Genomic DNA, 26940 nt, shown 5'->3' with positions numbered 1-26940 from the left:
CTATTCCAGCATGGCATTACACGATGTGACTGATGCAGTCTCATGTGTCACATCACAGTGGAATCACTGGAGGGAAAAAGTTTTCCTCGGTGGGACTTAAGGATATTTATAAAATTTGGGGTTTTTTTTTGCTTGTGATATTTGTTGCTAAGGTCAGAGGCCTTATATTGCCTTCAAGGTACCTGTCTCATTTCCTTGGCTATTGGAAGGTTTGAGGATCAGGAGGAGATTCTGGTTCAAAATAAAATTGGAAACCTCCTGTTTCTCTGTAAAATGGGTTAGATGTGTTTTTAGATTACTTTCAAATGGCAAAGCATAGCAGCACCGCTGCAATCAGCTGTGTTCTTTCCTGTGCTCTTTAGAAGAAACAGAACTGGTTTAATGACCTACTGCTTCATGGTGAGGAGCAGTGAGAGAGCGTTTGAAGTGATAGGCAAAAGCAGTATTTCTACCTGTTGTCTTGTCAAGATTTTTGCCTTGGCATAACAAGGGACCTCAGCATGCAGAACAAGCATTTCCACTGTGTTATGAGAAATGTATTTTTTATGCTGTTTATCCTTCAGTGGTGGGAGGGTGTCTGATGCTCTTTTTTTATTAATTCCTTTGTTACATAGGACACAGGTTTGGATTTTTTTTGGTGCTTACCAGGCTTGTAACAACATGCAGCTAAATATGTGCTGTTACACCATGCTCAGCTAAAGTGGCTAAAATTGATTTAATATTTAGCCTCTTCAGTATACAATTCAGTGTAGTAAATCTGTTTTTCCTGGTGCCTGCATATTGAAGCCTGCTGATATTGATCCTACCTTACAAATTAACTCAGGAGACTCTTTGTCTCTTGTAGTAAACTTGTGCTTCTCAGTACAAAAAGAACAGCATTTTAAGCTGGTTGACCTGCTAAGCTGTGATTTTGCTTTCTTTACCAATAATAGTAATAATAGAACCTGTTTGTCCACGTATTATCATGCTCAGGATTTTGAGAGGTGGCACACAGTAGCTTTACAGGCTGTGGAGAGAGATCCCTGGGTAAGAGACCCCAGAAGAATATTGGGTTTGGCTTTAGATCTGGGACTCAAATCCTGGAAAGCTGAGTTTTGAGTTGATCCTTGCAGGCTTCAGTCAGTGTTGTTGCAGTAGGTTCAGCTCTGATGTACAATATTGTCATTCTGGGCCAGTTTTATGTGAGAAGCCCCAAAGGCAAGCTAACACTCTAAATAGGCATCAAAGCATTTTGAGAAGCTTGGATGAGGAGTGTAGTGTGTTCAAAACATGTAATTATTGTATCGGTTCTGACTTGCGGCTCCTGGTGGTGGGCAAAGAACATCAGTAGCTATGTTTTCTTTCAAGCTGGTAAAAACTGCTTTTTTTCACCCCCTTCTAGGTACTTGTTTGAATACATAGAAGAAGATGACAAGTGTGCATGGATGATTTTACGTAATTAACACCTGCTAGATTTGCAAAAGGCAATTATCACTGCGAAGTGTTTACATTGATTTATGGGAGGAAGGTGGCCCATGAGAGGGATGCTGATAATATCAACACAGTGGATTAAATGCACATTTACACCTTTATTGACATATAAATTATCTGTGCCAGGAATGCACTGAAAAGGCTGCTGATGGAGCAATAATGTGGCACAAACTACTGGGTTTGGATTCAGCTCTGTCATCCTTCTGTAAGGCACGTACATGGAAACCTTCATCTGAGCTACTATAGGATATAGAGGCTCACAGAATGGCTGCTTGTTAAGATAATGAGCAGTGATGGCAAACAGGAATTTAGAAGGATGATAAAAGACATGGACGAGGTTTGAAGGAATTATCTTGCCTTTTTTAAAAATTATTTTTAGATTTTTTTTTTTTGTTTATACTATGGATTTTTAGAGAAAGCTTAAGGAGGCTGGAAGAGTCTTTGTAGCAGGGAAATGGAACCTGGCTCTGAATCCAGCCAACATCAGAAAAGAAAGACTGTGACACATGGACTGGAAGATCAAAAAAGGGTAAGTGACAAAAGGTGGGAACACTTTCTGCTTAAATTACTGAAGGAGATGCAAGTGGCAGAAGAGCTCCACATAATGCTTTTATCACTTGCACTTGCTGCTTGCTATGCTCAGCCAGCTGTAGATCTCCTGATTATATGTTTTAGAAAATGTTTGTCTTTGTCTTCAGGCTTCTTCCAATGTATGGGGCAAAGAGCTGAGGGAAGGGGAAATTGTGATGAGAGTGAAAGAAGGGAAAAATCTCTAGAATTCTGGCTGTTTGTTGATGGGGAGACATACAGTGCAAATGCAGTATACTGACTTTTAGTGAGTCTGGTCAGATTATTGATTTATTGTAAGTTTACCTTTTTTTCTCTGTAGATATTGTTAGTGGAGTGGTTAGAAAAATGCTTTCTTGGTGTTTGGTGTTTTAATTTGCTGAGAATGTTGTACATTTGCCAGTGCCCTCATTGTCCTGTTTGCATTTTGCTGTAGTTGCCAGATATAAGTTTGGCTTGAATCAAAATGTACAGTGGAACGTGCGTAATGTCAGCTGTTGGCCCTTATTTTGCTCAAGTGTTTTTGTGGAAGCTCTGTGTGTCAAGGTGGTGTTGTGTTATCCCCTCTTAAAGGGGTGCACTAAATTGACCTAAGTGAAGTCCTTGTCTCAGACAAAACTGTAGCTTGTGAACAGCTGGGACTCCAAAGTTGTTTTGTTGGCACCAGTCAAGCAAACTAAAACTTTGACATGTTTCTGCTGTATAAATCATTGATGTTGTCCTCCATGCAGAGTTGGTGGAGGGTAGAAAACGCTGTGTTGAGCTCTGTGTGGAGAGCTCCTTTTCCTTGTGTGATTTTTTTTTTTCAGTTGAAAAGTGAGTTGGAAAAAAACCTGACCATCAGCTGCTATTTTGCTGTTCAACAGCACTGTCTAATTTCAGGGAGAGGGAGGTTAGTGTCACAGTTTCATCAGGTCTGCTGAAGAATAAAAGTGGTTTCTCTGTCACCCCATTAGAAATCTAAGCAGCCTGGAAAACTTTCAGAAATTGGATAAAATGCAGCTGTTTGCTTGGAGAGAAATAGCAGTTCGGGAACATTTATTTGGGGAACAAAATAAAACTCCTGAATGTATTTTAATTGCACCAAGCATGATCTATTAACTGACAAGTTGCCAAGGTCTTCCTTCTGCATTTTTCAAGGAAGCATTTTGGGACTGAAGTAAATCAATATGGGTTGAAACAAAATCCTTCTATTGACTTAATTTCTGGAGGCTGCTAGAACACTTCCCCCCCCCCCCCCCCCCCCTTCTTAAGTGTACAGCATTATACTGCATGTGGGGTGTGATGGCAAAAACATTTGCGACCTGTGACACCAAAGTATGCTGTAATTGTTTTGATGCACTGAAATTAATATGCAATTATGTCTGTCTCTCCTTGCTGATAGGTATGGGAGCCTACATCTCCCATCTGCTCCTGGCTCTGGGTGTTTGGTGCACATGTAGCATGGGGCCTCGGAATATATAATATAACCCCAAGTGAGGCTCAGTGGCAGCTGGGATAACATCAATTGGTCATGCTTTGCTGACATTCATTTTAACTTGAACTCTAGCCGTCATGGAGATTATTAAATTTATAATGATATATGTAAGATCCATTTTAATGACTCCGCATGCTTGGGTGATCTCTCTCGCTTCTGTTTGCAAAACAAGTCTTAATAGAGTATTACATTTCATTTCCTATAGAATTTTTCAGGGAAAAGTTACTCATGAGAGTTTTGCTTAGACTTACGCTTACTGGGAAAAATGAGTTTGGAATAATAATAATGTTGATGCAATTCAGTTGTTATTATGGAGTTGAATAGTAATGTAAACTTTAGTGTTCCTAAGCTTAAAATTCTTAGATTTCTGATAGGGAAAAGTGGATATGTGATCAAAGGCTGTTAAAATTATTCTTCAATAGAGACTTTGTTATTGGAAGTGAGGCTTATGCTGGAAGAAATAAGATCAAGCTAATTTTTAATCAGGTGAGTGCATTCTCCTTTTTATCACCATGTATTATGGACATAAAGTCAACCATTGTTTAGTGTTTCTGAAGCAGTAAGAAATCAGTCTGTGTACATACACCCCACGATGATGGATCTGGCTTGTCTTTTCCAAGTAAAGTACAGAATGCTATGTTTGCATTTGTGGTGTAGAACTAAAGCTTAGTTTTCTGTTTTGTTTTTTTTTTCAAGTGTATTTCTGGTTATCAACTTAGTAGGTATATTGATTAAAGTAAGACAAGATTTAGTATTTGTGCTTGGTTTTTAGAGGGATGGGGTTTTGCTCTTTATGTGTTGGCTGATCTTCAAGAACTCAAAACTGGGCTGCCTCTGACTTTGCTGAGATCAGCTGAAGCAGGTTCTTTTCACTCATCACAGCTTCCCAGGCTGAGTTTAAGAGGACTCATATTAATCTTTGGGATAGCAATACAGCTATCTACATGTCTTAAGTTGGCTCTAGTGGGAATTACATTGCCAAATTCCATGTAACTGGTAATGTACAAGTGAAGAATTTGATCAGGTTTAATAACCGTGTAAGCTGACCATCTGAAGGTAGCAGGATTACCAACATGAATACTGATGTGAATAGTGAGCAGGCTTTATGCCAGGATATGACCTTGGCAACAGAGTCTTCAAATACAAGAGTAATATAGGTGATGCTATAGACTTTTTGTCCATGAAGTTTGTGTGTAGAGTATTGTTTTGATATAAAATGGATGGTCACTCTTGAGCAGTGAATTCAGATATTTATTTTTTTTTTTCCTTGAAGAAGAGACTTGAAGTAAAAAATGCTGCTAAAATAATATAGTTAGGTACATTTTCATGTCCTTTGTCATGAAAAATTTAGTGCTGCCCTGTGTTCTGATTAAATGCATTTTCTGCTGATGAGTGAGAAGAAATATTTCTTCAGTTGGTTTCCATCCTTCGTTCCCTCTTCTTCTTGACTTTCCATTCAGGTCCACAGCTCTAAGTTAGTGGGACATCCTAAAGAAATGTGTATGTGCAGTAGTGACAGAAGTGTCTTCTGCTCTGCCTGGCTGAACCCTCTTTGACTGAATGATGAGTAAAATGTAACTGTGAAATGCATTCAGACTTTGGAAGGATCTCTGTAAATGTGTATTTTATGCTTAGATGTGCTCTATTGTCTAACTAAACAGTTGTCTCCGCTAAACTTGAGATTTTAATTTTTTGTTAGAGATTTATTTGCACTTACCTGGTGTCCTGGGCTGGTAGGTTTTAGGAAGGACTGTGTTGTCAGCAGCACAGAAAGTAGCATGGTAATAGTAGACCTCACAGGCTTGTGATGTTGTGGTGGTTGATTGTTTTTGTGCATGGGTTTGTGGACATTTTTGGTTTTGACTGCAGAAAAGTTTTCGTCCTGGACTTTGAAATATCAGTTCAAGCTACCTGCTCATGCTGCCACAGAGGCAGAGTGTGTTTGGTACTGGACCTTTTAAAGCCAGACTGATGGTGGTCTTCCAGTATTTTTTTTTCTCCTTTTGCTACTTTAGAGTAAACATCCTCAGCTCTTTTTTTTTTTCTTTTATTATTTTTATTTTGAATGAAGAATGTGCGAGCTGCAGTTTTACAGTGTTACAAGCAGACTAACACTGTTTTCATGGGGCGTCTTTCTCTCTTGTTTTTGTTGGAGCAGTCGTTGTGATACCCGTGACTGAAGCCATATGCTTTAGCTTTCTCCTGGGTTTGTGCTTTTCCTGGCTTATTATTGATACAGTTCCCATTTGCTTGAGGATGCTCTGCTGATACCTTTATATCAAAGTCAGTTTAAAGAGCATAAGTAGTCTCACATGTATTGACCTGCTTATACTGAGGACTTGTGTTGTTTAAAGCAGGGTAATGGTGGCTGAGTACCATGTTTATTAGCAGAATTTTGTGCTGAGACATTAATGCAGTTGGGTACTGTGCTGCTGAGCCAGTGTGGAAGCACTCAAGTATAACCACTTAAAAATTGCAGCAAGACTTAGCTTATGAAATTACAGCAAGCTGTGTTGTGGTGTTTTGATAATTTAACTAACTGGGTTTTTATGGAAATACACATGCAATAAAAATTCACTGAGCAGGAGAACTGAGAAGATGTCAGCTTCTCCTTTGTTTTGCAGATATGTAAACCCCTCTATAAACATAACAATCTCTGTAAAATTTTAGTTCCTGACTGGATTTTATGTTTTTATTGCAGTAATTAAGGTTGTTAATAAATTTACTTTAAACCTTATAATCACAGAATCAGATTTGGGAGATTTTAATTACATGGATGTACCTTGGTGATCTGTCCAGGGCTTGGCTTCTGCGTAAAGTCATAAATTTCCTGCTCTTAAGATGCTTTTGAAACTCTTTTTGTGGGTGTGTTGTCTGTAACTATTTTAAACCACTCTTCACTGAGAAATTGGCTCAAAGAAACATGTAGTTGTGTTTGTTTTTGTGATGCAGGTTTTCACCTTAATGGTTGCTACAAGGTATTTTGTTCTTCTGTTTTCTCTAAAAGTTCTTTCTGCAAGGGTTTTAATGAGAGAGTTATAGGAGTGTGATTTGATATTGCCAGCCCTCTCCCAGACAGACCCTGGTCTTAAAGAAATTTCCCATATTGCCAAAAATGTTTATATAGTGTAAACAGAGGATCTTGCTTACTCAGCTGATGTCTCTTGTAATCTTTGTCTAGTTAAAGGAATTTTGCAAACTTCTTAAGATTCAAGGGTGATTCTTTTCCAGCTTGTGTAAGTTTAGGATGCGATGCAAAGGATCTGTGGTGATGTCAGCCAATCAAAGGTTCGACTGCAAGTGGTGAACCTTGTGTGCCTGAGGATTCTGTGGCAAAGTCTCAGCTAGAACTGGCTCATGTAATTCTGTCAGTCTTTCGTCTCTTTGCCCTGTCCTTTCCCCATCTCTGTGTTACTGTACAATGAAAAAAGCTTGTGTGTGATTCCTTGAGGTCTTAGGCTTGCCCAAATTATTCTTGAGGGCTTTTTCCAAAATCCTGGCATGCATGCCTCTGAAAATGCTTGCATGGTAGACAGTTTACACATCAGGTAAGTGCAGATGCCGTTGTAAATGGAACTGTACAAAATCAGGCAGAAATTATTTCTGTTTGCTGAAATTGTCTTGAATAATATGGAAGAGTTGATTATTTCCAGTCTTAAAGGAGTGAGGATCGGTGCTGATGAGGACATTCTACGGCACCCCTGACTCTGCTTGTGTCTGGAAGGACTTGCCTGCTTGCATTTGTGTGTATCTACACAGCACGTGGTTTTAAACTGGCTTTTCCCCCCCTCTCCTCTGATGGTAGATTAAGACTACACTGGTGTGATCTGCTCATTCAAATCCTACAACAGTGTCTGGTGTGCTGTACTGCCAGTGGCACTGATCAATAGCTGATCTTTCAGAGCTGGACAGAAACCCAGCAATATGATGCATCAGCTGCTTGCCTTGTGTGTAGGGAAGAAATCCAGCCCTTCTTCCAGCTGCTGCTGCTGACAACAGGCTTTAAAACCCTAAGGCATTACATATGATTATTGTTCTTATCTTGGATGACTATGACTATTAATGGTCATAAGTTAGCTGGGATATTTCAAAATTTAGTCAGGCATCTTGATTCTGTGGAAAATCTCCAGTCTGGGGTGGATTATATATTCTGTCTCCTTCAGTTGGCTTTGGGGTCCCTTGTCTGGGGCCCTTGTGAGTGTGGGTTAAAGAGTGAAAGCTGGACGTGATGCTGTAGCTGTGGCTCAGTGCATTATTGAGCCTCTTACTCCAGTTTTCCACATCCTGTGGTATAAATGAGGATTTATATTTATATATATATATATATATATATATATGATAGCTAAGATCCTAATGGCTTCATCAATCTAATTTCAAAGGTAATGAAACCAAAAAGCTCAAGCAGTAAATACAGGTAAGTGCTATGTAGTGTAGGGTGTGTTCTTTGGAGTATAAGAACACTTTTTCAAAATAAAGTTAACTTCTGATACTAAAGAGGGTTGTAGGATGCTAAGGAGAGCTCTCTACCTAGTAAAAAAATTCTTCTGTTACTAGTTAGATTGTAAAAAAACTTACCCCTTATGCCACAGTGTTTTTGGGAATGCTTCTGCAGCTGTGAAATGCATTTCATCTCTCATGCCCTTCTTTTACAGTGGTTTAGCAGAAGTTGCTGTATTTCCCTCATTTTTTCTGTGTTTAAGACATAGCAAACCCATGTTTTCTGTGCCATAGGATGCATTTCCCCTGATGCACTGCTTCCCCACTCCCACAGCCCTTACACATGGGAAAAGTCCAATGGAAATTACTGAGTGTCAGGTGAGTCAGTGTTGCAAGAGTAAGTTCTATGTCCTGTGCATTTAATAGGACAGGTGTCTCTGTGTGTTACATAAACGGTACAAGAAGGTAAACACTAGAGGTTGTGTGTTTACTCATTTTTATAAAGCAAGTGTGACTTTCAGATAATGCACATTCTAACTCATTAGCGTGTAGTTTCCTGCACACCTCCTTAGAAAAATGTTCATTATTATGCAAATAGCTACCCTCTGGCTTTGAAGTAATTGTCACTTAGAATAATGTGTGGGCCATGGTATAAAATACTTCAAAACCTAAATAGCTGGGAAATTCAAATTGGACAGTCAGACATTGCCTCTCGCTGTGTCTGTGCCTGGAAGCAAATTTGATATCCCTGAGGTCAGTTATCTATTGTGATATTCCTGGTGAAGGGAGTGGTAGGAAAGGGAATGAGGAAAAGGAGGAAGGAGTGTACAGGAAATAGTCTCTGTGGTAATTCAGACTTCTTTACTAATTTTAGGGTGTATTACAAAGCTTGGAGTCTTCCAAACTCAAGGGTCTTCCAGAAAAGGAGGCATTAGGGAGAGACAGGCCTGCATTTGTCAGTATTTATTTTTAGGCATTCAGTGTTAGGGGTTTTTCTGGTTGATTATAGTCTAGTTTGACAGATGTGATATAGATTTATTTATGCTTGCACACTGCAGCAATTCATAACTTTAGGAAACAAATATTAGTGACATCTTCCAGTAGCAGCAAAGCTCTAGTATATTCTTTAACAAAGAAATTAGGTTTCTCTGTTAAGATCCAGTTCAACAGATGACTTTAAGCATATTTCCTGTTGCAGTGCAGATGAAGGAATTCTTGGTGAGTGTGACAAATGTGTATTTCTTAGGTACTCCTCCTTGAAAAGCATCATATGTCTGTGTATGCATTCATGTTCATGTGTTATTTTCAAAGGGTTGCTAAGAGGAATACTTAAAATGTAACAGAACCTGGCAGTAAAATAGGTGTGTTACAGATGAAAACGGCTATTTTCTTCTAAAATTGTTCAAGGTCACATTGGTCTAGCTCTAAAGTAACTTGTAGGAGACTGCTGGACTAAGTGAATTTATTCTCCCAGGTGAATTCCCTTTGTAATGCAGTACCTTGCTATTGTCTTCTAGATCAAGTTGTGATTTCCCTTTGCAGAGGAAGACTGGAAGGGCCAATACATCTGAGTTTCTTCCCTTTTCTTGCACAAACCCTTTTGCCAGTCAGTTCACTCTCTGTTTCTGCTCTTTATCTGGCAATGCAATGTAACCTAGAGGAAGGATGTGACAGTGGCCCATGGTCTCTGTGTACAGTGTTATGGGGAGATGGAGACAGTGTAGAGACCTCAGCCTTTCTCTAGCTTCTCAGGAGTCTGCTGCAGTGTCTGATGGGAACCAGACCCATTTTTGGGAGACTTCGAGAGACTCCTGCAACATTCCCATGGAAGTAAAGTCAGTGAGAGGATGGAGATCAGTTTTTGTGTAGAGGGAAAAAATATCTTGCCCTTTTTGTGGTAGAATTATAAAAACCTCTTCCTTACAGAAGACTGTCATTCATCCTTTAGAAAGAAATGATCTGGCTTACAAATTAGCTTGTCCTTGCAGCATTAGGGAAAAAATAGCATGGTATTGAAGACTGTGATTCCTTTTCTTGCTAACAGATTATGATGCGTGGATGTCTCTTGAGGCTATCGCACATTGATGGTAATAAATATGTACTCAGGCTTGCGTAGCTATTTTTCAAGTATTCTGCACTAAAATGGAGTTGTATTCAAGGGAGCTGAGGGGCAAGAGAGTAGCTTCTGAGATCTGGTAACAGTTGAGAAATCGATAGAGACAAGGTAGGCTTGTTAAGAAAAACCTCACTTATAGGTGGAAGATGAGAACTCTACGTGCTGCAAGCATTTAGTTTGCAGTTTATTTTCTAAAGTCTTTCAGTTCTTTGCTGTGATGACAGCAGTGACTATCAGATCCTCAGTAACTTGGAGGATTTGTTTTGGATAAACAACATACATCCGATATGACTACTCCAAAAATGTAACAAGGCAGATGGAATTGCCTGTGTTATTTCACTGTCTCTCTCTGAAGTTTCCTAATTCAGATGCCTTGTTTTCTTCATTGATGTTTGCTGTATCATGTCAAACAAGGTAATGAATTTTTAAAATGTCGTCAATTTAGTCCTGTGATATTCAAAATTTTTAAGTAAATCCTGTGAACACAGTAGGAATGATAGTGGTTAGAAACTGGAGAGATCGCAGAATTGCAAGGCGTAGGGTAAGGAAAGTTGGATTGTAGTTAAATTTTTTTGTGATATGAGCATGAACTGGACCTCAGTTGTTCTATTATTGTTCCATTGGTTCATAACATGAATGTTAAAGCAGTCAAACAAAAACTAGATGGTGCTAAATCAGTTATCGAAGGTGTGCCCTTCCCATATCAGCCTTGATCAAAATCAACGTAAGATACGAGAAGTGAATGACAGGTGCATCAGCTATCTCTTAATTGCATAATGTTTGTGCTTTATTGTTATTTAGGCTAATAGCTCACATCCCTTAAATGAGAAAACCACCAAGAAACACCAGAAGAGATCTTTATTTCAAACATGTAATTTTCACAGGTTTTAAATGCTTCACTCCATTGATGTGAAACTCATATTAATCTTATGTGCTGGTTTGTTGCTGTTGTTGTCTCTTTAATTTGCTTTCCAAACTGGCATTATTTTGATTAATATGCTGATTTCTGGAGCTCAGGCTTGGCAATAGGAATAGCCTGTCTTCAAACTCCTTTTCCTTTAAAATACTTGGCTAAATAAAAGGAAGATTAGTTATAGTGTGTATGTGTTAGGACTGGAATAAAATATTCATAAATATTTATCAGGTGGGGAAAATGAATACATGGGTGCATCCTTTTAAAACTCAGATGACATGGCATAATAGACTAGCTGGCAGAGGATGAAAGGTTAGTGTGGGGGAGATTTTTCACCTTGTGTAAGCTACGTAGTAACCTGGAGTGCAGTACAGCACACTGAAATGCCAAAATACATGGAAGCATGTACAGGCAAGGGCCTTTCTAGATAGATAGGCAGATGATTGCTTTCCTAAGAGCCTGGAATTCATGGGTGGTCTGATATCATGCACTGTATTTACAGTGGCTGAGCGTGAAGTCAATGTGTTTAGTGCTTTGATGGAATCCCAATGAGACAGAAGATATGTACTGCATTAGCAGAAAATCCAGATTTTGTAACATACATTGTAATCACTAATGGCATAAACACAATGTTTTGTTTTCAGTCTTCTGTGTTCACCTGTCTTTATCTGTAGGTAATATATTTTCAGCTTGCAGCTGTTGGGAGTTTTCCTTGTGTATAAGCATATCTCTTCATAGAGGAGAATGTTATTCTCCAGTTGTCAGTTGTAAATAATAGCAGGAAAGACGGAGCTCTGTGGTTCAGGGGAGTGTGTGAAGTGCTGAGGTGTGAAAGGAAATCCTCCCTCCCTCGTTCTCTGTGTTGTTATGGCTGGATCTGAGTTGGGAAGTGCTGCAGCTGCGTGGTGGTAATTGGCCCAACCTGGGTATGTTCCAACAGCAAGAAGCATCTCTGGAGCTTTACTAAAAAGTTCAGACAAAAGAGCCCTTCACAATCTGAGTGTGTTACATGGGTTGGACTGATCTGTCTGCCACTGTCCTGCTGGTGCAGCTTCCCGTTTCAAGGGCTGACTTGTTTGGGTGACCCCTTCAGTGCTGCCCTACACAGAGGGGAATATCTGAGACACACAGATCCCGGTATTGGATGCCTCTTGGATTAAGCTAATTTTTTTTTTCTTTTAGAAGTGGGTGGGGGGGGTGGGTAGTGGTTTGGTTGTTTTTTTGTTTTTTTTTCTTTTGGAGGTGAGCATCATTTTCAGATGAATCCAGCTGTCAGCCTGGCCCTGTGTGGCTTTTAGGCAGTGTAGCTCCAAGATCTTTGGCTGAGCTCAGGACTGGGGAGAACAGAAGAGTGATGGAGGATGGGAAGCTGGAGGAGAACTGGCTTGTTCTTGCAGTGCTGGTTTTGTTTTTTATTTGGAGTTTTTGTTGCTGTAAGTAAAATGGACATTAGAAATGGATAATCTTGATAAATGATGAGAAATACTTGCTCTAGTTTTGCAGACAAGAACACAGGCAACATGAAAGCAAGTATGATGCAAGCATTCACCTTATATGAGGAAATCGCTTAAAAATTGAAGTGTCCTTGTTTCTAAACAACTACAAAAAAAAATACCCCTTAGAAACCACAACAAAAGCACAATACTCTACAGTCTGTAAATGACTGTTCCATAGTAGCTTTTTTTTTTTACTGTTCCATAACATGCTTTTCATGTGTGCATTGAGGTGCAGACAGTTCCTGTCTATACAGGGTTTTGGTGTGTTCTGAAAAGAGTGGCTGGGCTGAGAGAAGTGTCCTGCAGAGCCAGAGGTGTGAAAGTGGAGGTGATCCCCCTCTGGTGCTGCCCTGTGCTCTTGGAGAGCAAGGACAGCTGAAGAACTTTGTCTAATCTACATCAGTTGTACATGCCTTTGAAGATGATGAAGCAGCAACTGCTGTCTTCTCCTCACTGTCACTTCCTCTGCCATAAGAGGATGGATCATGACTAGTAACACTTCCTCTGCAGTAAAAACTGGTCACTATCAAGTGCCGAACGATTTAGGATTAAGATTGTTCCAAGATGTTTTTAATGTCTCAAGAGGTGTGTGTATAAACAAATTATACATGCTAATTGGTTTATCTTGCTAGGTGTCTTCCAAATAAACCACTAATTTATTTAATAGATTTCATGATTTTGGATGAAAGCATAGTATAAAGGTCTTTCATGTCCTGCTTCTTTGGGTTACAGTAGTGGTTCTGATTGCAACTTGTCCAGTAAGCCCTCTCAGCAGGTGTACTTCAAATATTCAGGACAGAGAAGAGTGGTTTTTCTTATTTTTCTTGTGAATCTTGTCTGGCATGGGGGGAGTCTAAGCTAGGGAATAGTGAGAGGAGGACAGAGTCTGTTCTGTCTCAACCCTGGCAAGTGCTGTGTGCCCCACAGTCAGTGCTGTAGGTGTGCTTCATTTACCCCATAGTCCCTCAGTTGCATCTGTTCCTGGGGTCAGGAAGGCAACCCCCCAATCCCTGATGAACCTCCACATGTACTGTTAACAACTTCACACTGCAAAGAGTGCCCCAGAGTGTGTTGTAGCTGCTGCCCCAGCTGGGCATGGGCCTTTTGAAGAGAGGCAATGTAAAGCCTGTTAGTGTGGTCCTCGGAGGATACAACAGGATCTAATTATGTTTCCTTAAAGCTTGCACGTGTTTTTAGCCAACTTAAGGGGTGTCCAGTTATCATGACCAAATTCATCTGGGAGTTTGGAATGACTAATTTTCTTCTGAAAGAGAATAATATGCCAAAATTGTTCTATTGCAAGTCAATTGCTATGATGAACTTCAATGATAATCTTTTGTTGCCAATTAAGATTAGTAATTTAGAGTGCTTTTTATGTTATGAGTTATTTTCCATTGCTATATCCATTCCTATTAAACTAGAAAGTGGATTTCAGTTTAGAATTTTTTTACAGCCTCTAAATAATGAAAGCATTCAGTCTTGATTTGTGTTTAATGGCTGGATAAAGACTGTTTGTTTTTATTTGTAATGTAGTGTTGTCTCCTTCGCAGATAACGTCAAAGATATCATAAAACAACATGGTGAGTGTTTAATAGGTTCGTTTCTTCCTTAATGCCTGAGAGGAAGATGAGACTGTGCACTTCAGCAAATGGTTCCAAATTGAGTCTTAGGCTCCAATATCTTAGCTTCTTGTGTGTCTACAGTCCAAGCACGTTGTCAGTCAGCATATGTGGCAATGCACTGCATGTTCACAGTGAACATCGTGCAGTTAAACCCTTCTGAAATCAAGGCCTTTGTGAGGGAGATCCAGGCAGCATGTCAGATGTTTGAGTGTTGAACTTTGGAAGCCAAAAACTATTCATAACCTCTGATGATAACTTAATATCCATGTGTGTGTTTTTTTTTCTTTTTGGCCACCTGCCCAGATTCTATAACGATGAGTAGTTATCTTTGCAACCTTTCACATTGTTGACAGTGATTAATAACGTGTTGTGCACACTTCCATTGCATCTAATACCAATTTTTTGGGTAATGGGAAAAGAATATCTAATTAGGGAGTTAATATCATTGACTTCACACATTGTATATAATTCAAGTATTATTTTTTTGGAAAAGCAAGGGTAGGAGTAGTAGATTGAAGTATGATTTTTATGTAGTTATGGGAGTAGAATATTAGGTTTTAGGTTAATTTCTATCAGTTTCCCTAATACAACTGAAATAGGAGCATATGAACACAGAAGCGTATTTTTAAAGGATTTTACTGTGAGGAAGAAAATCTTTTAAATCAATAGATGCTGCATATACTCTTTTGAATGTTAAATCCTAAAGCATTAAAGATAGCAGATGTTTGTAAAAATGAGATGACTGCAGCTCAGAAATCTTGTTTCTCCTGAGCAGATCTGCTTGAAATTGCCAGTGTGTGCACTGATAAGCACTCAATACTAGGAACTTACCTCTCAGGCAATGTGTAAAAAGTGTAAAACTGATGATTGGAAATTAAGAGATGGGTACTATTGTCATACTTGGATACCTTTCATGTAAATACACATCCTTCAATTGCTGTATTTTTTTTAGTTGATGACATTTAACCTGAAGCACTTTTTTCCCCCCTTTTTGCTAGTATGGAAGTAGTTTGCATATTACTGTATCTACTCAAGAAACACTGAACCATAAATTAGGTCACCTATGCTGATTTTCCACACCTTTTTTTTTTCCCTTAGAGTGAAATTTAGCTTTTCTACTGTTTGTTTGTCTGTTAAACATCTTTACCTTTCAGGATTCAAGGGGTTTTTTTGTGTTGTTACAGCTGCACTATTTAGCAATGCAGAACCTGTAGTTATTTCATGATTTAGATGATATCTATGTGTACATATTAATTTCTGTTTATGTGGCTAAGGACTGACATAGTAAACTGGTATTCTCTCTGGTTTGTGTCATGGTTACTTCATTAACTGTGTTGAATTATGCTATAAATATTTGCAGGAGCCCAGTCTTTGTAGTCATTCTCTGTGGGGAATTTGCATTGAAATTGATGGGGGATCTGAGTGTAGAAAAGCTGCTTGAGTGGGCATCATCTGCTCTTTCAGGCACGCAAGCCTAAGTGGTAGAATATATATATATATATTTAACTGCTAATGTACTGTTAGGGCAATCAAGGGGATGATTCCCTTGGTGATGTAAGTGGTTAGGCAGGAGGGGGATATCTGTTCCCTCAGAAACAGAGGAGATTTTTATCCAGAAAAGCTCTGGATAAAGCAGAGGCCGACAGAGAAGATGCAGGAATACTTCTGTAAGCTGAACAATGAGATGATGATGGGAGGGATGCAAGTTCAGTGAATTCAGGATTGTGACTATGTAAAAGCCTTTCATTTGTTCCTTCCTCTAAAGTATTTTGAGCTTTCTATGAATATTGTACTAAAGGTGATGTATTCTAGAAGTTTGTTTTAGAGTTGCTGTGTGCTGGGATGCAAGCTCACACAGAGCTACAGGAGCAGAAGAAATTATTTTTGAAAATGAATTTAAACAAAATTCGCACCACTGTGGAAACCCTCATACAATGGAAGAATGATATAAATTTACTCCTTTCTCTCTGCAGCCTTGGAATGGGATGGTTGTTGAGTAGCAAATCTTGTGCTCCATGAAGGAAAAACACAGTTGGAACAAGTTAGTTTTGCAGATATACAATAACTGCAGAGAAACAATACAGTGCTCTCACAAAAAAGCCTTTGCATTTACTGTTTGGCTCTGACCTGTATTTCAAAGGTATACACACAAGGAGAATGAAAAGCTGTGTTAAATTGTGGAAAGTTTGCGCCTTTGCAGGACTTCATCTTGACGTATAAATACGCGGTGAGAACTCTGGGATAGGGACTCCATTGTTTCTTTGTGGAAAGGCACACACCAAACTGAAACCAGAAATAAAAGGTGGTGGTTTTGCCTGGATCTTTCTTTCCATAAAGATGGACCTTTCTGTACCAATAAAGGCTACCTTTTTGTAACAATAATTGCCTCAGTTTCTTCCTTCTCCTCGGAAGCAATGCAAATGGAGAACCAAGAAGCTTGGCATGGAACAGCTTTGTGATGGCTCACTGTGTTTCAGCATATATTCTACTGTGGTTTTTAGCTATAATCTTTCCAATTTTTGGCTGACAGTTTGGCTGTGTTTATACTCCATGACCCCAGTGGTCTGTCCAAGCCTCAGCAACAGAGCACAGTAAGCTAGTGAAAGAGACAGAAAAAAGCTGAGAAATTGTGGGTTTGTTGGTTTTTGGAGGAGGGAAGGGGTTTGTAGTCTTTTTCACAACCTAATTTGCATTTTTCTGGAGACAGGCGGTGGTGATATTAAGGCCTGTGTTATTTCCCGGGGTACTCAGAATTCCTAAGTCTGAGTTAGACTCTTCCGATTCTGCTGTGAATTTCCCTCTGTGATCAACAGAAGAATTTTCGTCTAACAAAAGTAAGGTCTTGTGATTATGCTAATATGCTCTAATGAAAAATGGATTTTCTCATTTGAGCCCTTGCATAAGGGGCTTTATTTTGCTCTTTGCTCTTTTTAAACTTGCCCTTGAAGTATCCTGGCCATTTTAGACCCAGGGTAAGATCCTAAAATACATCCAGAGAGTCCTGAGAAAGGTGATGCCCAGTGGTCATGCTTGCTGGAGACCTGCTACTATGCAAATAGAAAAATACTTTCCATGGAAGTGTAGGGTTTTCCAGTCTTGCATTTCCAAAGATGCTCTTTCCCCAGCAGCAGAGTCATTTGCAATTAATGACTTAGAGGCAAGGAGTGAAGCACAGAGTAACATGAGAAGTCCTATGAATATCAGCCACAAAACAGTGCATATCTTTTCCATCAGAAATAGTTGATTTTTCATTAAAATGCTTGGAGATGAGTATTGTTGTGCATGGGAACAAGTCTGGCAGTGGTTTGGAAAGCAGAACTGGCCTATTGCGCTGCATTTACAAATTGCATGATGGTCACATTGCTTTGAATGTGAGACTGGGAAGCTCTCTGTTCTGAGCCTTTGCAAGTTAATGGCTTAGTCTGAAATCCTCATACTCGGTTGAAAAGATTCCCTATTGGATAGGGAATTGCTAACTTGTGATATTGATTCTGACAGGGTTTTTTTTCCTAAAGAAATACGTTTTATTTTCTCAGTGAATTCAAGGCGTGGGTGTGATGCCACTGGAAAATGAGCGCCGTGTCTATTGCCAATTTGAGCACTTTAATGGCTGCACTAGAGGCAGCTATTCTAGCAGAGAAACTTGTGTGTTATTGTTCATATTATTTCACCACATAAAGGAATCCATTTTAGTAATATGAGTTGATTTAAAATACACACCAGTGAGCGAGTAATATAAAAGCTGGTAGATAAAAAAGTGTTTCCTTCTTGCTTAACCTGTGTGGTTGGTAGCTGAAATACCTGTCTTAGGCAAGAACAACTTGTATGACTTGTCCTTGAACATGAATTTTGAAAGTTGGCCTAAAATTTTGGTCAATCAGTGCATGTTTTGATTGTGTACTGTCAGCAGGTTCCCCATCAGATTCTTGTGGCTCTTCTCTCCTGCTTTAACATGCAGTCCTTGCACCTCTGTTGTTTAGTGGTGTAGGCACAGGTCCAGTAGTTGTGGGCTGCTAGGAGAAACCAGAAAAAGTAGTTTCTGGCCTATCTGTTGCACTGCTTCAAGCAAATACTGGATATTTTGAGGTTAGACTAGAACCTTTACCCTTCAGTTTCTTTCTTAATTGTATTTTGGTTTTATTGGATCCTCATTCTAGACCTTTGAATCATTATGAGTATTTTGCTAAGTAGCATTGAAAATACAAGGGTGATGTATGGAAAGATACAGGACAGTATCTAGAAGTACTTAATCTGTGGTTGTTGCCACTCAGGTTCCCAGTGTAACCATTGCTGCAAGGTTTGAGTATATAAGTAGTCTGAAATAAGGTTTTTTAGGTACCTCTGAATTCCATGGATGAGCTGATATGTGTAATTCCATAGCTGTGTAATGGCAAGGAATGAACCAGAGGGAGAACTTAATTAACACTCCTCTTTCTGTATCTTTTCATTTAAGCCTGGTAGATTTTGTTCAGTGGTGCATCCAAGTCAGTCAAACTTCTTAATGCTCATCTGATCTGATGGGATAAGACTGGGAGCGTCACTGTGTCATTAGGAATGATGTGTTTTCCTCGACTGGTGTGACAAGGATGTTGCTGAAGAAGGATTTTGTTTTAATGGTCTTCTAAGAACAGGAAAACATCTTACTTGTAGCCTTTCACTGGAGGATGAGTTGTTGCAAACTGTCTAGTGGTATTCATTTAGTTACAAGTAGAAGCCTAAGATTTTGGTTTTTGAAAGTTTGGATAAATTTGCAGTAGAGCAGAAAAAAAGAAAAGCTCAGCAGCAAACATCAGTAGAAACGGGGCTGCATCTTTTGGGCTGGAACTCAAAGTAAATTGGCTGTCTAAACACTGTCTTGCCAAGCAGCTGCTTACCAGGCTTGGTGTTGTTTTTAAACTGTGTCTCTGTCAACGAGGCTAATGAGACACAGCTCCACTTATCCCATGTTGTCTGTGTGTGCTATTGCAGTTGGATGCCAAGCTCATCCAGGGGTTCCAGTAATTCCTCCTCTGTGTGTGTGTATCTTCTGAAGTGGTTAATGACTTCTGGTCAATCTTGGGTCATCATTTCCCCCTTACCACAAAGAGATGTGTGATCTCTGTGCACCAGGAATTGTTACGTCTGTGCAAATCAATATCCCAGATGAAATTTAAATGGTGGCTTTCCAGGGGAAAAAAAAAAAGCTGAATTTTCACACATGACTTTATAAAGCATTTCAAACAATACCAGCAAGTCTTGAAAGCTGTCCTGATCCACATGGACATGGGAGCCTAACAGCCTCAGTGGGTGGTATGTGTGATGTGGATGCCAGGGCTTTCTCATGTAAGTGTAGAGCACCACCATGTTTGTTCCTGAGATCTTCAGGGTGGTGGGTGATGTGTGGTTTACTGATTAATATTATTATTATTATTATTCTGGTATTACGTAGAACCGTGTTGCGTGTCTGCAGCACTTCAGTGAATCTCTAAGGTTGTGAAGATGGATCTGTGAAAGGAGTTAAATAGTGGAGCATAAAATGAAAGGGATGTGTTTATCTGAACTAACGTGTGTGCATGCATATTTATTGCACAATTTGGAAGTCTGAAACCCCTTGTTCTTTCATAAATATTTGTATGTTCCAGCCTTTCATTTTGGTTTAAAGTATGTAATCTACCATAGCAAATACACTTTTATTTTTTTTATCCCTTGACAGACCTTGCCAAATGATTACTTTTACCAGCTGTTGGAAATACTGGAAGAAATAATGAGCTTTAAAAAAAAAACCCCAACAAACTGTGGCTTGTTGCTTCCTCATTCCAGTGTCACTAGAAGGTTTGGACAGTTGTTCTGTCATTAAGTACCTACTTATTTCATTCGTTATGGTTGCAATGAAAATAACACTTTTGCCATTTAAATTTGTACTTGAAAATCTCTTCTTTGAGGGAAGACAGTCATATACAGTCATGTAGGCCACAAATACAATGAAGTGACAAGTGCTGTATCTTAAAAATAGAAAAATGCTCAAATTGCTCCCACTCCTGGCCAAAATTTAGGAAACTCTTGGATCCTTAATGATAGTTCTCCATGTTTCCTCTGTGCAGATGGTTTCATGAGGCTTTAAGTTTCCATTAATTTTGTTTAATATGTAAGGATTGGTTCTAAAAGCATATGTGAAGTAGAGCCCACCTTTGTGAAGAATCACCGTGGTCATGGTGTGCAATGACCTCTTGTTGACTTGTACTCACAATTTAGAGACTACAGTGGGGTGTCTGGGTTGTGGCTTCCCAAGAGTTTGTGCCTTTTTGGAACTTCCTTCTGTGCAAAATTAGCCCCTTATTCTATAGCACCAGTTGTATTAGTGTTTGCTGAAAGTCTGACAGTGTAATTGGAGGCTTAGGGTTAATACTCACTTCAGATTAAGCTCAGACGTGTTCTGGGTGATGAAGAGTAAACCCAAAGTTTAAAAGGTTAAAATAAGTCTTATTATGGTGGTCATAAATGACTAATCAAATTAAGTTTATTTGTGTAAGTGTACTTAAAGTGACTGAGGTGGAGAAGTGTCTTAGAGTAGGTCTTTCTTACTATAGGAGGTTCAAAGTAAAGAATATTATTTCAGTAACTTTTTTCCAATTTTCAGGCAGTTGCATGTCTTTTCCTGCTGATACTGTCTTGGGTTTTTTTGTGTTGAGGTTGGTCAGGGTTTGCTGGGTGGTTCTTTTTCCTAGTATTTTTCTTGCTTGTGGTACCAAAAGCATAAAGGCTGGAATCCATGGTCTCCCGCTTTTGGTGTTAGCCTGTGGTCTGTTGTACACATAATTATGGGCTGTAGAAACAAACTAATGATGTCATTGATAGTTTTGCTAATGGGGTGTGTGTTTGCTCTTCTTGTAAATAGAACAAATTATGTAGATGCCCATTTGAAAAGATGGGGAAACCTGGAAGAAAATGGCAAGTCACTGTGTGGGTGACTTGTTCTGGCACACATTTTCTTGTGAAGCTTGTTGTTTGTAATATTGACTCACTGGGTCTGTCTGGTATTTTAGGGGAGGTCAAGAGGCTGTTCTGATTTATTTTTTTGTTGGTGTGCATGAGTCATTTATTTGATTCCCAAGTTTTAGGTGCATGTGTTTGCAGTGTTCCTTACTTATGGTACCTGTAGTAGCTCTGCACCTACTTCAGCCCCCAGCAAGGACTAACACTTTGTCTTGCCCCTTCTGCGAAGAATTTCCTGTTTTCAGGGGAAAATAAGAAACCAGTTCCTCCCTGGATGTCTCTTTTTAGATGAAACTGCTACTTTTCAGATAGGTAACCCTATAAATGGGGTTGTGGAACAGGGATTAACCTTGTAGGTAATGGAAAGATCCAAGTTTTATCTACAGTGTTTTTTCTGTGAGTGAAAATCCAAGTTGGAACTAGGCTGGTGCATTTTTTGTGTGCTTAATATTCTTTCCAGTATGGGCTGAATGATAAATTTGGGAAACCTTTAGCATTCCTCTCTGCACAATAATGATTTAAAGTAGGGTAAGTGCTCTACTTTTGTCTTTTCATGCTTATTTAAGAAAAATTGCGCTTCTGTCTGGCATCACTCCAAATGTGCCCCCCTAGCTTAGTATGATGAGCACGACACCATACGGTCCCTTGGGTCAGCTGGGATCAGCTGTCTCACCTGTGTCCCTTCCCAATTTTTTGTGTACCCCCAGCTTACTTTCCTGGTGCAGTGGCACGAGGAGCAGAAAGAACTTGACTCTGTGCAAGCACTGCTCATCAGCTACTCAAACACCCCTGTGCTATCAGCACTGTTTCCAGCACAAATCCAAACCATACCTCCATATCAGCTACTATGAAGAAAATTAACTCTACTCCAGAGAAAACCAGCACAGGCATCCCGAGGTCCTTTATTTACTGAGCTTTCCCAGTTATGCCTCTTCAGTAAAGCTTATCTGTATGTTAGATCCTGAATGTGAAATGAATAGTCCTTTGTGTAAACACAAATAGATAAAATTTTATCACTTGGAACAGCTATTTCCATGTAGTGAGTTACATCTGAAATGCAGAATGACTGATTAAGGAGAACATAAGTTGGAAGATGTTAGCAATAGCTTGTGAATAAAAATGTTAACAACACTATAGGCGTCAGGGAAGGACTGTAAATAATTTGTGGTTTTGGAGCTAAAGATTAAGGTAAGAAGAAACTGGAAACAAGGGCTATAATACTGGAAACACATAGTCCTGCTGCATTCTGTTGTGTTCCTGACTGATGCTTTGCTTGTGTTTGCAACAGGACCCTGGGAGTTGAGGTTTTCCATTCCGACACACACCAGGTCACTGTCCTTGGCTTTCTTTTCATGGAGTTTGACCCTGTCATGCTTGCAGTTTTAAGCTGTGGTCTCCATGTTTGACTTGTATTTCTGTTGTGGAGTGGTAATACACCTGAAGAGGGAGGTGGCATCATGTCCTGTGCTGTGCCAGTGTTGGTCACCTCATACCTGAGCAGTTCCATCCTTAGGTGATCCTGCCTGTCAGTAGTATCAGTTCCAAGAAAACCCTACATCATTGTTTCTGCTGGCAGCCAGTGGAAGGTGTATTTTTTGGGAGTTAAAAGGCAGCATGATGTGAGATTATGAATGCTGCTTGAGTATCTAAAATATTTAAGTATCTTGTGCATGTTTACCTCAGGACAGAGATGCATGGTCATCTTCCCTGCCCATGGCTGAGGGTTGGAACTGAATGACCTTTAAGGTCCTTTCCAGCTCTAACCATTCTATGATCCTGTAGCTGCTGATACTGATGTGGAGGGCTGGGTAGCCACTGCTGTGAGGTGATGGACAAGGGGCTGTGGTGTTGGTGTTGCAAAAATCTGAATGAAGGGGCCCCTTTCTCACCACAGAACAGCTTCTCCCAGTCTTTTCTACCCCCACCCTCTGCCCCCATCATTCCCGAATAATCTTAAGGCACATACTTTTTAGTCAGTGTAAATTAGCATTATTTTGGGAAACACATTCCTTAAAGCCATGTCATGCTTTTCATTTCTGTCTGGGCTGTGATGAGGCAGGGAAATGAATGGTTGCAGGTTCTCCAAATGCTGGTATTTCCCCTTGGCCTTTACCGTAGTCCTGGCCCCCAGTTCTTGACTGGCAGCTGACCAAGGAGGAATCCTAGAACATCTCAACATCGAAAAACCTCAAGTGTTTTGAGGCTGGTGCCGATTTGATGAGGATATGTGGTCAGAAGCTGGACTCAGGATTGGGGATACTCTGAATTAAGTTAATGCTTACCTGTATCTAACACCTAATTGTGCAGAGTAGATGCATAATGGACACCTGAGAGAGCATTTGAGACAGAGCAGTTCTGGGTAACACAGGGGGTTTTTTCCTCCTATTTGTGTTGCATTAGCTTTGGTATTTCCTGTGTGTACACAGGTATTCCCCACTGAACTGGGTATTTACAGTCCTGCAGAAATATTTATAAAGCACTTGAATTTGTTGCTCTCTTAACAGCTTGGCACAAGCTCTAGGGAAGCACTACTGCTGGGAGCAGTAGGCTGCCTCCTTTTGTGGGATTCAGTGTATCATTAAATGTCTCAAATGTATGTCCATTATATTAATAGAAGTGAAAATAGCAATACTACCTGGCTCCAAAAATTATTCTCTTCTTTCCTGTTGGTATCATAAATAGCATTTCCCTGCTTCCTGTGGGTCAAGCAAAACAGCCAAATCCTGTACAAGAAATTACTCTCAATTTCCTTTCTCTTATTGCTGTCTCAGTGCTTACTGATTTGGTGGAAAGTGTGTGGGTCTTCCTATTATTTTCAACAAGAATTTGTTTTTTGTTTTTTTTCTTTCCTCCTTTAGGAGTTTATTTATTTTAGAAAATAATGCTTAGCACTTTCAGAGCACTTAAAGGTGTTGGTTTTGGTTTTGTACCTGGTGTTTGAAATATCCTGGTTATACACTGTTTTAAAATGAACAGCACCTTGCCCTTCTGAGGGAAGAAATTGATAAAGAGCTAGGAAAGTCCCATGGGACTAATTATATCTGAGGTTACGTGGAGGTGGAGGTTAGACCAGTTTCTTTGGTTCATGAGCCCTGATTTGTTTATATATGTGTATAATAAATAATTATAATTAACAAGGATATAAATGCTTTTAAATACCAGCCCCCTCTATCTTCCCAGGGGTGCTTGTAGGTGACTTCTCCCTTTTCAAGGGAAGGGAGCCTGAAGCCAGTTTATCTCAGAGCTCTCTGTCCCTGACCTTTCCTTCCCTGTTGCGTGCAATCCCTCCTCTCCACGCTGCCCCTGCAGTGAAGGAAAAGCCCGACCTGAGCAGCTTTGCTGGAGCAACTGTTTCGACTCCTCTTTTGTGTTCTGCTGCCAGCTTGGATAACTCAATGTGCTCCTCGGGAGGACACAGAAACCTCTTGGTTTCAGTAGCAAAGGTTGCAACAACAGACCTGTCATTTTTAAGCCCTGGCACTGCTTAAGATGAAGCTCAGTCCTGCTCTGAGGTCTTGCTGTAGGTGGAAGTGGGCTCTTATGGTGGATTTCTGTGCTGTGTAATGAGAAGGGGACACCATCTCTGAGGAGAAATACTAGAGTCTTGGTAGGAAAAACATCTTGCAAGAAGCAGAGCTTTGAATTTGTTATTTGGCATCCGTTAAATGCCCTTTAAAATCACTATTTCAAAGTGATTTCTCAAGATGGCTTTTTTGCAACATTTTTATAGGGACTAATAGCTCAATTTGGTCTTTTTTGTTTTCCTGTCAAACACTCTTTAACTTGGAGCAGATTGGCTTGTGTTGTGATTTCTTCTGAGCCAGCTGGTCCTGTTAGGGCGTTGAGAGGGGAAACCTGGGAAAGGGAAATGAGGGCTGGGACATCAGGGCTGCCTTTTTCTCAGGTGAAGATTTTCTTATTAGGCAGGACTCTGGAAGAGATGGGCAGTAGGAGCTGAAGTCAAATACCTTTTAGGGACTTACAGAAAGGATTGTACATCACAGGAAAACATCAAATACAAATCTTGTGTGTTGAGCACCTGCTGAGTGGGATAACATTTTAAACAGATTCCATGCTTAAAACTTTAATAAACGTGCTTGGTGTCAACGCTACACCTTTATTCCACCTTAAGCCCAGCCAGAAAAAAACCCTTTCAAGTCCTTGTTTTTAACCTTATAAACTATAGGCTTCCTGAGTATTTTGTTTTGCATTAATCAACTCAATTTTTTAATGATCAGTCCGAAGCAAAAGGAGACTCTGAGGCATTGTCAGTGTCACAGTAGAGTGTGATCAATGAGATTAATCAGCTGTGAGCAGGACACAGGCAAACAATTGTTCTGAAAGGTAATTGTAAAACGAAAATTGAGACACTTTGATGTGTACAGGTGGAGCAGCTGTAAACAGTGCTTTGTTAATATTCTCAGCAGAATCTGAGGCAGCTCAAAACTGGGAGAGCAAAAAGAAAAATGCAGTTGCTCCTTGTCTTGGAGGCAACTGCTAGACTGCTCTGGGGTTTTTTTGCCAGTAAGCATATTATCTGTTTTTTGGGGGTTAAGGTTTTGAATTTCGTATCATCAATCACTTTCTGGAGGGGTTTGGAATACATGTTGTGCTGTGATTAAACCAGTCCTCCACTCTGGAGGGACAGGATAACATACTGAAGTACATCACCTACAGAAAATCAAGGCATTTTTGTAACCTGTTATGGAAATAGGTGATGTTATTTTGCTGTAGTAACACACTGCTTTCTCTTGGTTCACTCTGATAAATGGTGACTATGAATTTGAAGTGACTTGTTTTTGTACCTTTTGAATACTGATCTGACAGAGATATATACTGCTTACTACGTCATTTCACTGTATTGCATAAAATAAAACAAGTCCAGTTGTAGCAGAATAGTAATCGGGAGCAAGCAATTTTCTGTCTGTTTTTGGTTTGTTTTTTTAGATTGGGTTTTTTTAATGTGGTGTGGGGTTAGCTCCTCTTCTTGCACCATGTTGCAGAGTATTCTTTTCTGCCTTTCAGTGAGACAAACTGAGCCAACTGCACGGGAGAGCCTTCACATCTAAGTGTTTATGACACACTTTTTGTGTTCTGGGTTTTTTTCCAATCCTAGCCTGATCTCACTATAGATGTCTTTCTCAGGATGGAATTTCTTTTTTTTTTTGGGTAGGGAAATTGCTTACTCCCATTTCTCATACTGGTAAAAGTGTGTGTGAGATTGCAGATTCTCTTGTAGCAACCAGGAGTCACTTAGCTGTGGATCAGATACAGAGCAATAAGGCTGTACTGCTCTAAATAATGTGAGTTTTCTTTTTTTTCCTTGTCTTTGTAGTGACCCATTACCTTCAGAACAATTCTTGTCTGTGGAAGAAAGGTGTGGGTTTGTTTGTTATGGTTTTTTAAAATTTCAATATATTTTCACTCAGATTGGTTTTTTCCTTCAAAAGATGGTTTTTGTGAAATACACACTCTTGATTTAATTCCATGTGCAATATACAATCTTCTGTGGATAACAGAAAAGGATGTATATAGAAAAAATCCAGCTCCTGAGACACAAGTGCTTACCTTGACATCACTGAAGGCCTGAGGGAGATAGACACTGATGATTTCATATGCCTCCCAATAAGGCAGGTGGGAAACTTCCAGTTCTTTCAGTGGAATTTGGTTTGCACTCCTGGTTTGTAAAAAAAACCCCAAACCACACAACCCCCAATCAAACAAAAAACTTCAAGCACAAAACATCAAATCTGTGCAAATCTCTTCTAACTCGTTAAGCACTTCATTTTGAGAATGTGAAAAGAAGTTTTTTTTTTCATGTATTAACTTCAGCACGAAATATTTACCAGGTCAAAGCATGGGCAGCAGTT

The 26940-nt window shown here is 39.6% G+C and overlaps 1 protein-coding gene across 4 annotated transcripts in view; it reads left to right on the top strand.

Moving 5' to 3' along the window:
• The first annotated feature begins 1410 nt into the window (after positions 1–1410).
• Positions 1411–26940, top strand: part of NAV2 (neuron navigator 2) — a 366621-nt gene continuing 341091 nt past the window's right edge. For all 4 annotated transcript variants that reach the window (XM_048306045.1, XM_048306044.1, XM_048306043.1 and 1 more), the window contains exon 1: positions 1411–1999. In XM_048306045.1, the coding sequence (XP_048162002.1) occupies positions 1925–1999 (75 nt within the window). In that variant the 5' untranslated portion in view covers positions 1411–1924. The remainder of the gene's footprint in view (positions 2000–26940) is intronic.

Source organism: Corvus hawaiiensis, chromosome 6, assembly GCF_020740725.1.
Source record: "Corvus hawaiiensis isolate bCorHaw1 chromosome 6, bCorHaw1.pri.cur, whole genome shotgun sequence".
Lineage (NCBI taxonomy): Eukaryota > Metazoa > Chordata > Aves > Passeriformes > Corvidae > Corvus > Corvus hawaiiensis.
The sequence above is the reverse complement of the archived record's forward strand: the minus strand, read 5'-3'. Positions and strand labels throughout refer to the sequence as shown.